At 42.9% G+C, this 15,490-nt stretch overlaps 2 protein-coding genes across 3 annotated transcripts in view; one reads left to right on the top strand and one right to left on the bottom strand.

The window, feature by feature from the left end:
- The window catches only part of uba1 (ubiquitin-like modifier activating enzyme 1), a 254,790-nt gene extending 251,431 nt beyond the window's left edge, over positions 1 to 3,359 (top strand). For both annotated transcript variants that reach the window (XM_078543185.1, XM_078543186.1), the window contains exon 25: positions 905 to 3,359. In XM_078543185.1, coding sequence (XP_078399311.1) covers positions 905 to 1,043 — 139 coding nt within the window. In that variant the 3' untranslated portion in view covers positions 1,044 to 3,359. The remainder of the gene's footprint in view (positions 1 to 904) is intronic.
- A 2-nt stretch (positions 3,360 to 3,361) lies between these two features.
- inka1a (inka box actin regulator 1a) lies at positions 3,362 to 7,595 on the bottom strand. The gene is made up of 2 exons (XM_078543191.1): positions 7,357 to 7,595; positions 3,362 to 4,508 (listed from the first exon to the last, which is right to left on the bottom strand). Exons 1-2 carry the CDS (start codon positions 7,405 to 7,407, stop codon positions 3,531 to 3,533), a joined length of 1,029 nt encoding a protein of 342 aa, XP_078399317.1. The 5' UTR covers positions 7,408 to 7,595; the 3' UTR covers positions 3,362 to 3,530.
- Between the last annotated feature and the right edge of the window lie 7,895 nt (positions 7,596 to 15,490).

The following is a 15,490-nucleotide window of genomic DNA, read 5'->3' as shown; positions in this document are numbered from 1 at the left end:
TTTTGTTTCATATTCTTCTGCATTAACTTGCAAGCAACCCAGTGCACATTTTAAGAAACTGTGCCATTGTTCCAGTTTCCCAATTAGAGGACAGAGTCACTCCCTATCTTTGCTGCCAATTTCCTTCATTATTTTAAACACCTCAACCAGATCACCCTTAAGCTCCTCAGCTCTGGGGAATACGACCCAAGTTAGCCCAGTCCCATGTTATAGCTAAGTCCTTTCATCCCAAGTATTATCCTGGTAAATTGTCGCTAGACTTCCCCCAAGACTAGAATAACCAAAATATACTTCCAAAGTAGCACTTCATTAGCTGTAACATGTTTTGGGTTGTCTGGTGGCCATGCAAAGTGCTATATTAATGTAAGTCTTTATTTTTTAAAGCTGGATGCCCAGACGTGAACAGAATACCATGTACTGAGCAGAACTATATTTTTGGATCTGTGAGCTAGCTTTCAGCTTCCAATCTGATATTATAACCAAAGTATATTACTTCACACTTTATTGCATTAAATTACATATGCCAACATTCCAGATGTGGTTGTATATGCTTCAGTCCTTTCACTTCTGGAACGTAGAGCTACACACAACTTGAATTGAAGAGACAAAATCCTCTTCTCTGTGATGACTTATGGTGAGGAAAGTGTTGGAGATTCAGACACAGTGATAGGACACAGAAATTTACCCTTCCAATAACCTGTCCAGAAATGAGCACCAAAAAAATACATATTGCCTCTTAAAAGAGTGAAATAATCCATCCTGTTTGAATCAACTGAATCATAAGGACACATTATACAATCAAAAAGCCAATAGTTTGTGATGTCAGACATAGTTGTGTTATACGTAGTACTTATCTTCAGATTTCTCATTAATATCTATTAATATTTTGCCGTTTTCTTTTCAGATTGTCAGAGATTGTGACGATGCTCAGTAAGAAGAAGATCGGGGAACATGTGAAGTCCCTAAAGTTTGAGATAGACTTTAAAACTGAGGAAGATGAAGAAGCTGTTGATCTTCCCATTGTTTTCTACCAGATCCGGTGAAACAGCAGGGTATTGAGACCTCCACCCTGCCCCTCTCAACCAGCCACTTGCACTAGTTTCTGATAGTCTTTTAGAAATCTCAGCATTGTTGGTCTATCAACATTGCAAAGCTTGGATATTTTTAAATGTTACTGCGTTTTCTCACCCAAAAATATTTTATTATTTTTAAAAATAAAAGTTAATAATCCAGTGAAGCACCACAACTAATGGTTTAGGTTGCCACTGTTGTGTGCGGACACTTAATTATCATTAAAAAGTGGTGCCAAAGTTCAGACTGTGGACAGTCAAAAGCCTACATTTCAGATTGTCTTAAACTCTGACAGCAACCCTCTTTAAAATAACCTCCAGCAGAAAATCTAGACTGCACTGTTGTTTCATTCCAGGATCTAGATTTGAATCCAACCCAGATTGAGGGGATGAATATATCTTCTGTATATTTCTTTTTGTTCACTGTAAAGATGCCAAGTGGCAGGAACTGGGGCAGTCACAACTTACCAAGGTTTCTTAGACAGCACCTTCCAAACCCACGACTGCTGCTATCTAGAAGGACAAGGGCAGCAGACAGGTGGGAACACCACCACCTGGAAGTTCCCCTCCAAGCCGCTCACCATCCTGTCTTGGAAATATATCGTCGTTCCTTCACTGTTGCTGGATCAAAATCCTAGAACTCCCTCCCTAACAGCACTGTGGGTGTACCTACACCACATGGACTGCAGCAGTTCAAAAAGGCAGCTCACCACCACCTTCGCAAGGGCAATTAGGGATGGGCAATAAATGTTGGCTTAGCCAGCAACGCCCACATCCCGTGAACAAATAAGAAAAATCTGAAGTGGTCATGAGTCAATCACACAAAACTGCCCCCTGATTCAGTAATAATTGACACTAAATTGCTAGACTCACTCAGAGCATTTACATTTCCACCCATTGCCTACCTAGCCACCATATTAGTGTGGGAAATGGAGGTGTCATCCACAGTCAGGATTAAGACATAGCCAACTTCATCTGCACCCGGTCCATGTTTGCCGAATACTTCATCGTGGATGCCAATAGTGAAAAAGTGATCAGTTCCTTAGCACAGAGATCTTTCACCTTAATAAGCACAGATTTCCCTGTAAATTAAAATATTTTTAATAGATGAGATAAATAAATGTAATGGTGCCGACTGAAAATGCCAAACCAGCATTTTACTAGCCAATTTGGATGCAAATAATAACCACACTATTCATTTTGACAGAACAATGAATGAAAAGTAAGAACAAAAAGAAAAACTTATTAACTGGAGGAAAATGTCACCCAAAAAAACATAGACTCCAAGCAGGGTTGGACCCTGAAGTTGCTTTCAGAAAAGGAATTGTATCACTTACCTGATAGATTTCAAAGAGAAGTCACTAGTCCCTCAGAAACAAGGCAGCCTTGTTGTGAAGTATGTGCCAATGGGAAGTCTCATGGTATATAAATGGTTTAACTGAAAAACTCCTTATGTTGTAACAAGTGTTAGAAAGTAAAATCGACAATATATTTGTTACAGGTTAATTTTCACAATTCATTGAAGTAATCACAGCTTCACTTACAAGTTATATTTTGTTGTACGCTGAGAACAGCCCCTTCATTTTGGTCAGCTTGTTCTACGTGTTCAATTCATCACACTCTCTGATGGGGAAGGACACCTTGCAAGAGCTGCATAATTTTAAAAGTAACACTTAAGATGTGATGGGCTTTTGAATAGAGTCTAGATTTAGGTATGTTACCTAATGGATTTAACTCTTGACACTGCTGAATTAACACAAAGCAATTCGATGACTAATATGATTCCTCTAGGACAATTTAAGGCTATGGCTAGTTTTCACCCTTTTGAACTCTCCTCACATTTCCTCCTTGGTGTAAAAAGACCACAGTTTGGAAATGGTAACTTCTATGCCAACTAGGATTGCTGTGTATCTCACTCCTTGCTTAATGATAGAAACGCCATACACTGGAAGTAAAGAACATTTTAATCGTTTTCCCCTGTGTGGAAACCATACAGTAAATAGTTGCCACCTAGGCTGCAAGAACCTACAGTTAATTGAAACCACTTTGTTTGGTAACAGATGCTAATTGTTTGCAATTCTGGTTGAGCTTGGCTGTGTCTCTGCTTTGAATCAAATTGAAGTGAAAAGCTGTAGAGAGGGTCAGATCATGGACACAGACCAGAAAATAGTAATGAAGACAAATATCTGTAGAGTGCCATTAAAAGGATTACACCACATTTATATAATTGTGGCGATTTATCTGTGCTGGAATTTAACATCCAAATAAACAAAGAGATGTCGAACAAAACCGTTGAAGAATCTTTTGTGTTTATTTTAAGGCATTGTATAAAATATAAAATGTATGTGCACAAACTACATGGCTATATACATTTTGGCTTATATCAAAAAGTGATACAAAAATGAGATTAATATACGCCTCGAGTTGGAAGCGCAAGAATCAATGTTCATTTTGTTTATTCTATACATAACTAATTGTGTCCTTGCAAATTATTGGTTTCCTACTTCTGCTTTTCATCAAAGCAATAAACTTATCAAAGTCTGTTGATGCTTCATGCGTCTGGGGTAGGTTAGAGTGAGAACGATTCAGATAAGAGAGCTTTGGCATGTAATTACCCAAATTTGTCGGACAAGAGAGTCTCTTTGATAGCATTTGTGCATGGCTGTTGTCTCTGCTGCTTTGGTGCTTGGGGTCTGTACTCTTTGACCTGTCAGACCTTGAAATGTTGGCCAGTTTACGCCTGACATTTCCAGAGATGTTCAGGATGAATTCATGAGGCTTTCCCAACCATCTGCCGGAGTGATCCTTAGCCTTTGGTTCCGTCATCTCATCAACCTCCTCTGGTAGGTCCATCCAGTTTTCCACCAGATCTGCAAAACAGTTGTCCCCCAGTACAAGGGGCTGTCTATTCCTGCTCTGTGAGAGCAAATTCACTGTCCAGTCATTGGGATCCGTATAATCGAAAATCTTCCAAGAGCACTGTTCCGAATAAACATCGGAAGTAGATTTTGGCCTTACTTTTTTGTTTAGTCCCAAGCCAATTTTATTCCTCAAGATCCCAACAGTAGGAAGTCTATTCTCTCTCAAACATGGTGAGCTTCCTACTCGTGCTGCCTTGGTCAACGTGGGGCCAGATGCCTCTGAATAACCAGAGTCAAACTCTAAGCTTCTCTCGCTGATGGGTGATGCAAATACTGATGGGCTGCCTTCGTCCTCACATCTCGGAGATGCTAGGCAACAAGCGGAGTCATATGTGTCCGATTCGGAGACTTCTGAGGTAAAACTGTGTGAGCTCCTCCCCTTGGCAGGGGGCAAGGCCGCCTCCTCCTCCTTCAGGTTCAGGGTGCTGATACTGTGGATCTGTTTTAGGTCCTGCAATGCCTGCATCATACATTGCATTTGATCCCGAAGACAAGCCCCTGCCTCCTTCATATTTATCTGGTCAAAGACAAAATACAAGAAAATGATGAGTAATTTCAATTGAAACATTGATTATGGGTGATTATTTCTCTATCATTGTTTAACATTAACTATTACAGTATAAAATCTCCTAGGGAAGGCCTCTGATTTGTTGAAAAATCATTTCTAAGCTTAGTTCACTGTGTGTGGGTATCTGTATGTGCCTAGGTATGTGCATATTTGCATTCGTATCACTATGTGTTGTGTATCCCTCTTCATGAGCATGTGTGAATGTATATCTCTGTACATTGGGTGTGCATATGCATTGTAAGTGTATGTACATACTTGCGTACACCTTTCGCATGTGGGTCAATGTCTGTATACTTGTACCTGCACATGTGTATGCACCTGGTTTCATGTTCTATGTGTAAGATACAGCAGTAACCAAGAATTCCAAATTGGAATTTAAGGTAAACTTCTTCACCCAGAGAGTGGTGAGAATGTGGAACTGGCTACCACAGGGAATAGTTGAAGGGAATAGTATAGATGCATTTTAGGGGAAACTAGACAAGCATATGAGGAAGAAGGGAATGGAGGGTTACAATGATAGAATTAGATGAGGAAAGATGAGAGGAGGCTTGAGTGATGTATAAATGCTGGCATGGACTGGCTGGGCCAAATGGCCCATTTCTGTGCCACATACCTATGTATATCTCCACCTTCACACAAAGAGTGATAGAAGTTTGAAGTTCTCCCATGTAAAGCAGCTGATGCTAGCTCAATAATTTTAAATCTGAGATTGATAGATTCTTGCCAAGTAACTGTATAAAAGGATACGGAACCAAGGCAAATGAATGAGTCAAGATTCAGATCAGCCATCATCTCACTGATTGGCAGAGCAGGCTTGAGCAGCTGAATGGCCTATTCCTCCTCCCGTGTTCCTCTGTACACCAGAGATTGCCCAGCTTTGCTCCCATACCAATATGCCTTCCAATCCACTAAAACCCACAATAATTACCATTACTGTCTAGGCACCAGTGTCATGAAGATCTACTTAGCTCCAGATCTCGTTTTGTCCTGCCGTCTGCAGGACCTCTATTGTGTGTGAGACCAGCAGTGTTTAATAGGTTATCTGTGAGCATATGCGACCAGACTGATTACCTCAGTTCTGTATCAAGAGAAAGATGGAGTAGTAAATCTACATTAAAAATAGCTTTCATAACTATTTCCTATCAGACTGACTAAGATGTTTTTTTTATATCTTCCCATTAAGTTCAGATTCTTACAATAAATATTTTGAAATGAAATTGAGAAGAGTGAGCCAATGTCTGTATACTTGTATTCAGCTTATCCACGAAGCCTCGATGCTACAACACTGATTTACAAATCTAGGATTTGTGCATCAGTAAACTAAAAGCCACTCTGGGTATGTAGGTGCGCTTTCAATAAAGATGCATTCCATTTATTTCACCCCCCAACCCCAGCCAAAAAAAGAGTTGACTTCCTCCAGAGTAACACTCAATCTAGTGTAACCTTTGGGTGTCATGTGCACCTGAAAATTTCACTGCTGAACGATTGAATATGTCTGAATATGTCTGAATATCCTAGGCTCCCTCTGGTGACACGATAGATAAGTGCACTATGCGATGTCAGCCTGAGCCATACAGAGCAGCAAGATCCCAGGTTGCAGACCTCCTCTGTGCTTAGTTTAATGATTTCAGAACAGGAACCCCACTCGGCCCATCACGCTTCTAGATGACTAGCTCAAACACCCTCCACACCGCTCCTGGCCCAATATCTCAAGCTGGGAAAAGGAAAGTGAAGGTACAACAATTGTCGGGAGGGAGAAGAATTTCCTCCTCCCTCCCGCCAAAAAAATATGCTCAGTCTGGTTTTCTTTCTCCAACCAGTTCCCTGGAGCGCTAGTCTTGGTAGAGATTCTAACTATATTCTCCATAAATGTCTGCACTTCAAGGCAAAGGAAACTCTCGTGAGGAAAAGTCAATGACCCCCAGAGGGTCGGGGCTCACACTGGAGTAAGCAGCGCCCTCATTGTTTCCAATGAGTTCGGGATGAGTAAGAAAAGGGCCAGACTCTCTCCCTCCTTAGACATTCCATTCCGGCACTGCAAACAGGTAGGGGCATGCTAACCGGGCTGCATACAGAACACCTGGACACGCTTATAGCTCACCTGGCCTGCTTTGTGCTACATTTCACAAACCTAGGATTTGTGCTCCCGCATTCTCTACGCAATCTCTTTTCAAATTCGCTCCCCCCTCCCCTTTCTCTGAATGAAGACAAGTGTCGGGAGAGGGGTTTGGGGTTGGGGGAAAGTCCACACTAGCCCGATATGTAATGCCAGAGCCAGCTTAGACTCTGTGGTCCACAGCATCAGCCTCTATGACCCCCTCTCCAACTCGCACTGCTAATTATCTATCCCCTGTGCCTCTCTCATCGTCCGGGACTGGAGTTACAGCCCCCGGGCATCACAATTGCCCCATTAGGATCTCAACTGGGGCAACCCTACAAAAAACCCTAAATCATAAAACTGGGGGAAAAAAATGTTAAAAGCATAATTTCCTGCTGGGGCCACCGGTTGCTGGGTCCCAGGAACTCAAATTATATTAATTAACATTTCTAAAACTGCATAATGGAGAATATGAAAATCTGGCATAATGCATCATTTAAAAATTGATCACAGGTTCTAGGACGATACTGGATTTTAGTTACCCCCCCGCCGTCCGCTCTCGGTCTGAACTTTGTCACCTCCTTTACTAAAAATAAAAAGTTTTGAAACAACTCGCCGCACCCGGGGGTTTTGTGAAGGAGGCAAAGCGAGTACAAATCGCCGCTGACACTGTCCCATCTTTCTTTCTCGCAAACTCACCATTTCTTTGCGAAGATGACAAATGAAATCATCCAGTTTGGCGTCCTGCATCACCGAACTCTTCAGCAGCCTCCCCTCCCAGCCCTCTACTGTGAGCAATCCTCAAAGCCTACATTAGAAAATTGCTGTAGCTGCTTCAGTCCTTTTCAATCCTGCTCCCCGTCGCCTCCTCCCCCACCACCACCCACCCTCTCTCTCTCTCTCAATTTTTGTTGTAAATTTCAAACACACTCGCATACACATATGTATATTACATATATATATATATATATAGAATCCTCCTCTGGAGTCACCTCCCGTATTTAAAAAGCAGCCAGTCAGGACTCCGGTACGTCCCTCGGAGCGAGACAGGGGCCAATCGCCTTGCTCTGTAACCTTATACCAGAACATGTTACCAAGATTTACAACGTGGAACAATCGGCACTCCGCCAAGTGTCACAATTACTGGGTCATGTCTTCTTCGACATGTAACACCAAATTTTTCTTTTTTATTCCAATAAAAGCTGTTTTGTGAACTTTTTTTCTAAAAAAAATAATAATATTGGAGTTAAGCGCGCGTTTGGACTTCATAGAAAGTTTGCAATAATCCGCTGCAACTTTTTAAAGGGTCTTGCGTTTCTCCATTTGCTCGTCGGCGTGCAGGGCAAATCTGCACTGGATATTGTGCGCAGAGCCCCAGTGCTGGATTCCCGGTAATGTGTTATCGCTGAGATTAATCTGTTTCCTTCGTCTGAGGGGCTTTACACAGGTTCTGGGTGCATTTCCCGCTGCTTGTCACTCATTGTCCCCTGCAATGAAAGTCCCAGGAATGACCTGATAGGTCTCACACACACACACACACACACAGAGATCAGAGGAAGGAAATCTTTCTAAAACCTTCTGCAGTTCTTGTTGGAGTTAGGGCGATTATGGGGTGCAGAGGAGTTATAGAGAAGGGGGGCGGTGGGGGAGAGAGATTTTAAGGACTATAATTTGTCGGCTGTGGTTCGGTTGGTCGCATTCTCGCCCCTCAGTCCGAAGGGTGGTGGGTTCAACTCCCACGGGTGGACTTGGAGCAAAAATGAACCGTGCACACTGAGGGAGTGCTGGGAGTGCTCAGACATGAGGTATTTTGGATGAGGTCCCGTCTGCCCTCTCAGGTGAACGTAGCAGGGGAGCTGTCCCAGTGGCCTGGCGATTCCTTGATGAACATCACAAAAAAAAGCAGACTATCCGGTCATTATAACGGTGCTGTTTGTGGGAGCTTGCTGTGCACAAATTGGCTGCTGCAGTCCCTCCATAACAACGTTCACTTTGAAGTGAAGAGGCCCACGCTTCACAAGTGCTTCATTGGCTGTGAAGCACTTTGGGGCGTCCTAAGATCATGAAAGGCACTATATAAATGTACAACTTCCTTTCTTAACTGTGTGCTGAAATTCCATTGCTATGGCCCATCGATCAAAGCAATCCATTCAATTCAGTACAGAATCCTATTGTAATTTACGATGGTAATTTGAATACATTGTATTCAATTTAATCTCCAAGGTCGATTTTAATCGATAGGTGGTGTCAGGATAGAATGGTAACTTTAATACTGGTTATCTGTAACCCACTACAAACTTGAAGGCTAGTGTGTCCTCACTGCAGGAAGCTAAGGTTCAATTTGTAACTTAGTGAGATGTGTTTTGTGGAGTTACCATTGAGGAATGCACAGTTTTCACTTGGTGTTACAGCACAGAGGACTAACCAGGCATTTGCGCTGCACACAAATCTTAACACTTGTACTCTCTTAGGCAGTACTTTGGTGACCTTGTGATGCAGCAGCTGATCTGCTAACCAAAGCAATTTGACCGGGAACTCTCTGATGTGACAAGACTTGATGATGCCCCTCAGTACCTGTCCTACTTTCAGCTCCTCCCCAACGCCATTGCTTTGCTCAGTGAGTGAACACAGTGCACCAGGCCGCAAGCGGCAATTCCTGGTCTCATAATAAAAGAAGGTGGTTCCTTCTGCAAAGAGAGAAGGCAGTGCCTATGGGGAGACAGAAGGCAGTGTCTTTGTGAAAGCAGACAGGAAAATGCCCGTGGGGAAGGAGAAAACAATGCCAGTAAGAAGTCAGGGGAAAAAAATCACCAGTAATGGTCACTGTATGGCATAGAAATACAGGACTTAGGAGCAGGAGTAGGCCATTCGGCCCTTCAAGCCTGCTCCACCATTCAATAAGATCATGGCTGATCTGGTTGTGGTCTCAACTCCAATTTTTCTGTCTGCCCCCCCATAACCCTTGACTCCTTTGTCTCACAAAAATCTATTGAACTCAACCTTGAATAAATTTAAAGAGCCAGCCTCCACAACCTTCTGGGGAAGAGAATTCCACATACGAACAACCCTCTGAGAGAAAATTATTCTCCTCACCTCTGTCTTTGCTCTTAATCTGGGTCCCTGAGTTGTAGCCTCCCCCACAAGAGGAAACATCCTCCCAGTATCCACCCTATCCAATCCCCTCAAGATCTCATATGTCTCAATAAGATCACCTCTCGTTCTTCTAATCTCCAATGGGCATAGGGCATACCTGTTCAATCTTCCTTCATAAGATAAGCCCTTCATCCCAGGTATGAGTCAATGTGTGATCGGGTGCATTTGGAAGGAGCAGTCATTTAAAATTATAGTCACTTGCCCAAAGCACTATTGGGAACAACGGTTAACTCCCTCCCCCACAGTCCCCCCATGCTGTGTCAAGGCACCTGAACCTTGACATCCCTACCCCAAAGTCACATTTGCTGTCATTGCCAGGAACTAGGTTAAAATTCCTTGCATGTCTTAACCTTGCTTTTATTATTAGAGATGTGCTTAAGGAACTTGAAGCTGGTTTCCACCAACAGTCAGGGCACAATTTTTGAAACTGCAATTGGGGGCTTCAGGATTCGACTCTATGGTTAAAGTTCAGAGTCCGATTGTTGGTTCTGGTCATCATTGGGGGCATGGAAGAGCAACTGGTTAAGTGTGAGGGAGTGACCACAGCAACAGGTGACAATGGGCACAGGACTCCGTTTTTAGAACCCTAAGGTAGCTGTAAATATCTTGGAGTTGGAGCTGAGAGATCTCAGAGATAATTATTGAAACAGTGTCGCATACCTCGGGCAGCAAGTATGGAGTATGCAATCACAGGAAAGTAAAATGAATAGGAGAGTTTAATGTGACGAGTAAGATGTGAAAAAATAGTATGAGAGAATTAGAATGGCAGCAACAGCCTGCATTTATAGAGCACCTTTAATGGGGTTAAATACCTCAATGCAATTCACAGGCGTGTCATCAAACAAAATTTGACAGCAAACTGCATAAGGAGATCTTAGGGCAGATAACCAAAAATTTGGTCAAAGATGTAGTTCTAAAAGGAGCGGGAAGCGGAGAGATAAGCGTGACAGAAAAGTGTCAGGAGAACTCAACGTTTACAGGAAATGCACCCAGAGGAAAGACATTTTACATAATAAAACCAAAATACTGCAGATGCTGGAGATCTGAAATCAAAACAGAAGGTGCTGGAAAAACTCAACAGGTCTAGCAGCATCTGTGGAGAGAGAAACAGAGTTAACTTTGTGAGTCCAATATGACTTTTCTTTGGAACTCAGATATTTTTTATGTCATTATCCTGTGCATATATCAATGTCTGTGTAAAGGTATGTGTATACAAAATACACTGGTCTACCTCCCATAACATTTCACACGGGAAGCGAAGACCAAATGTGAAGTAGGATTGCATGACGTATATAATTGGACCAGAGCACCCACATACAATTCAGTCCTATATTGTGTCCTTATTTTTATGTTTCCATTACAAACCCCTATGTCAACATTTAGCATGCAAACTGCCCGTGTAGACTTGTCACGCTGTAATTACACCCTCTCGCCAGTGGCGATGTTATTTTGGAACGTGTGATTCCCTTGATTCCCTGGAACCTGTGATCGGAAAACAACCCGTTCCCATTCCTATTTTACCTGCAGTGCGCTGCGGTAGAAATTATCTAAATTCAGGAATCCATCCCCCACCCCATCCCTCCCTCCACCCCCCCCCCCCCCCCCCCCACCCAAAAAAAATGTTAAATTGGATTACGATTTCACATTGGTTCTCCACGGTTTGTGCTAACTCCGCTAGACAGCCGATGATTGTTATACCAGGCGGGTTTCAGCAGAGTTGAGTCGGATTCTATTAGCAGGGACATTTCCACCGGATCTTGCCAATTGAGGCAGTGTATTGGTCGCGTGTCGCAGGTAGAGAGAGACGCGTGCGGAGGTGGAAATGTTATAATTTGAAACTCTCCTGTGACATATTTTCAACCCATTGTTGCCGGAAGACACGCCCACAACCCTGAGATCCCCGGGTTGTTTGGAGAGTCATTTAATACTTTATCAGTGCAGTACCTCAAGGGAGGAGGGGAGGGGGGGAAGGGAGGGTTGGGGATTTGTGCTTTTCTTCACCATGTTCCAAGATCTCACACTTTTAAAAATAAAGGAAATAAGCCCCCCCTTCCTTCCCCCCCAGGGACTGTCTAGAGAGTCAAATTCGTGCTGTTGAATGATTTCCTCATTAACGGGAGAACTGGTGTCTCCAAAGAGCGAATTTAACCTCGTTCAGTGTAAAAGCAAAGTTGAACAGTTGCTAACTGACCCCCCACACACACACAGGGGCCAACAAATAGATTAGCACCTTAAAACCCTCTACCCTATTAAAAGTGAATTCGCCCAATCTCCAACTGCATCCTGCTTAAACCTGCGCGTTGACGGGAGAAGATAGTGGACGTTCTGCAATGTTGGAACACAAACTGCTTAATTAACCCCAGATCCGGCCGCAAAAAAAAAACACAGGCTAATCGTTTACAAAGAAGCCAATGTCACTAACTCAAAGTCTGTGGGTCGCAAATTCCATTTCAATTCGCTTTGCCCCCACCGCGGGTTGCAGTTGCATCAACTGATTTAAAATTGGCATTCAATTCAACTACCGGTTATCTCTCTCCCTGAAGCAAAATATTGAGAAGCATTTAAGCATTCAGACTGGATGCCCATTTCCAATGTAGTTTGGTTGCCCCCTGGTGTCAAATCTGTCTCGTTACAAGCTCCTTCGGAATTACAGTATAAGCAAATTTAATTGGACCTCCCCTCTGTCCGGTTGTACTTTTTAACCGTAGTTTTTATCACTGGTTCAGTACAGTCTCAGAAAGGAGTACCTGTATTTAATTTCTCTTTTCCTGAAGACTTGCTTTATTAGCAGATCTCACCCTGTTCTTCTTAATTGATGAACTACTTCCTTTGTCATATTTATTGTTGATTTGGGCTGTTGACTGGCATAGGAGTAATTTAACACCTTTGTTTTTCAGACTAGGTGCTTATCTAGCGACATGAAATATAATCAAAACCGGATTAAAAATCGCATTGTCTGGGTGGGGTGGAATTGTGATTTAATGAGATCAGTGATGGGATCTGATTTTGTCTTGATATGCCATTGTTTCGGAATCATCAGCGGTGCCAGGGACTGTGTATTCTCCTTTCCAGGAGCAATACTGTCCTTGCATAGTAATACACAAAGCTTTTTCTCACTCTTTCTTAAGGATAGGAAATAATGAGGTGATAAATTGTTGGAAAACATGCCCACAAGAGCATTATCACAACACTTCCAGGGGGGGAATCATCACATGCAGCATTTTTAGATTCTTGCCCTCAGTTATTTTTCTTCAACCCATCCCCAACAATCACAATTCCACCCTCCCCACCCCCCACCAATTTTCTCCCCTCCTTCATGGAAGCATCGACATTTGCTTGTGTAGGATCCCACAGCCTCCCAGTACCTTACTGATGTGCCCTTCCTTCCTATGTGAAGCTAGATGGTGGATAGCATGCTATTCGGCCATGATTGGATCACAGCCGAACCCTGACCTTTTTGAGCTCTTTGCCGTCACTGGACCAGGGTATATGAGGCCAGTTACAGCTCCTCTGCTGCCACATAGCCGAGGCTCAAAAAAATGATCTTAACTCCATGTATCAAGTCTGTGTATTCCTGATTTCTAGTTTCATTTACCCACCCAGCCACTTACAGGGGCTGCACAATTGTTTCTTTCTGTTAACTTTCCAGTGACACTGTTGTCATTTTATTCTCTGTTCGGGTGAATTCTCAAATTCTCTTCCGCAAAGGGCACCAGAAAATCTGAAACTCACTTCCCCCAAAAAGTTGTCGAAGCCTGGTGAATTAAAAACATCAAAACTAAAACTGATGGATTTTTGCGAGGTTAAGGTATTGAGGGATATGTCTGCAGCAACAAAAGGAGTGAGACATTGAAGGGAGACGGGGGTGGGGGGGATGCGGAGAGGGAAGCAAGTTAAAATAACGAAAAGGATGACAAGCCATATATAAGTACCTGAAATTGAAATGAGAGTTCTATATGCACAATCTGTTCCCCTAAAGCAGCAACATGAGAAGGTAATGTTGATCTTCGTTGCACATTATGTCAGCACACAGGATACAGAAGTATCAGCAAATCAGTAGGATCGCCACAAGATAAATAAAGGTAAAGAGGTCACTCAGCTCATCTTTGCTCATCCACCTAAAAAAAAATCTGTGCACCCCCGATTACAGCATCCAGCTGCTTCTTAATAGATACCAGGGCTACGAGGAATCTGTTCCAAGCATTGATTACTCTTTGTGTGAAAATGAGCCATGCTGTGACATCGGTCCAAAATTTACCTTTTGCCAGCTTGAAACTATGTCGCTTTGTCTGACTATCATGGTCTAAATTGAACTAGAGTTCTGGATTCAGTTTTCTATCTCGTTTGATATCTTATACACATCTGTAACATTACAGAGCTCTGGGTCTGCATGTCTGTATTTTGTTGGATAGGGCATCACAACTCTCTGCAGCAAGCTAGATACGAACATACATATGAACTTACGAATTAGGAGCAGGAGTAGGACATTCGGCCCCTTGATCCTGCTCCGACATTCAATAAGATCATGGCTGATCTCATTGTGGCCTCAACGCCACTATCCTGCCTACTCCCAATACCCTTTGGCTCCCTGGATAGTCAAGAATGCCTTAAAAATATTCAATGACCCTGCCTCCACCATAAGACCATAAGACATAGGAGCAGAAATTAGGCCAATCGGCCCATCGAGTCTGCTCCTCCATTCAATCATGGCTGATAAGTTTCTCAACCCCATTCTCCCGCCTTCTCCCCGTAACCTTTGATCCCCTTACCAATCAAGAATCTATCTATCTCGGTCTTAAATACACTCAATGACCTGGCCTCCACAACCTTCTGTGGCAATGAATTCCATAGATTCGCCACTCTCTGGCTAAAGAAGTTTCTCCTCATCTCTGTCTTAAATGGGAGATCCCTTATTTTTAAACTGTGTCCCCTAGTTCTAGTCTCTCCCGCAAGGGGAAACATCCTTCCCACATCCACCCTGTCAAGTCCACTCAGGATCTTATATGTTTCAATAAGATCACATTTCATTCTTCTAAACTCCCATGGATACAGGCCCAACCTGTCCAACCTTTCCTCATAAGATAACCCCCCCCCATCCCAGGAATCAGTTAAGTGAACCTTCTCTGAACTGCTTCAAATGCAATTATGTCCTTTCTTAAATAAGGAGACCAAAATTGTACACAGTACTCTAGATGTGATCTCACCAAAGCCCTGTACAACTGTAGCAAAACATCTGAGTAGTGGTATTGTCACTGGACTAGTATTCTGGGGGACTGAGTTCAAATCCCACCATGGCAGATGGTGAAATTTGAATTCAATAAAAACCATTGCTGACTGCTGTAAAAACCCACCTGGCTCACTAATGTCCTTTAGGGAAGGAAATCTGCTGTCCTTACCTGGTCTGGTCAACAGACCCATAGCAATATGGTTGACTCTTAAATGCCCCCTGAATTAGGGATGGGCAATAAATGCTGGCCTAACCAGTGATGCCAACATCCCATGAACGAATAAAAAAAAGTTTATATTCCAATACCCTTGCAACAAACAACAACATTCCATTTGCCTTCCTAATCACTTGCTGTACCTGCACACTAACTTTTTGTTATTCATGTACCAGGACACCAAAACCCTGCTGTACCTCAGAGTTCTACAATCTCTCTCCATTTAGATAACATAGATC

This window comes from Cetorhinus maximus, chromosome 6 (genome assembly GCF_964194155.1).
Source record: "Cetorhinus maximus chromosome 6, sCetMax3.hap1.1, whole genome shotgun sequence".
Taxonomy (NCBI): Eukaryota; Metazoa; Chordata; class Chondrichthyes; order Lamniformes; family Cetorhinidae; genus Cetorhinus; species Cetorhinus maximus.
Note: the sequence above shows the minus strand (reverse complement) of the source record. Positions and strands in the feature narration are given on the sequence as shown.

Excerpts from the sequence above, each read along its gene's own strand:
- inka1a (XM_078543191.1), bottom strand. The coding sequence starts at position 7,407 with ATGCAGGACGCCAAACTGGATGATTTCATTTGTCATCTTCGCAAAGAA. Across the intron at positions 4,509-7,356 it reads GTCATCTTCGCAAAGAAATG|ATAAATATGAAGGAGGCAGG; the intron begins GTGAGTTTGCGA and ends GTCTTTGACCAG.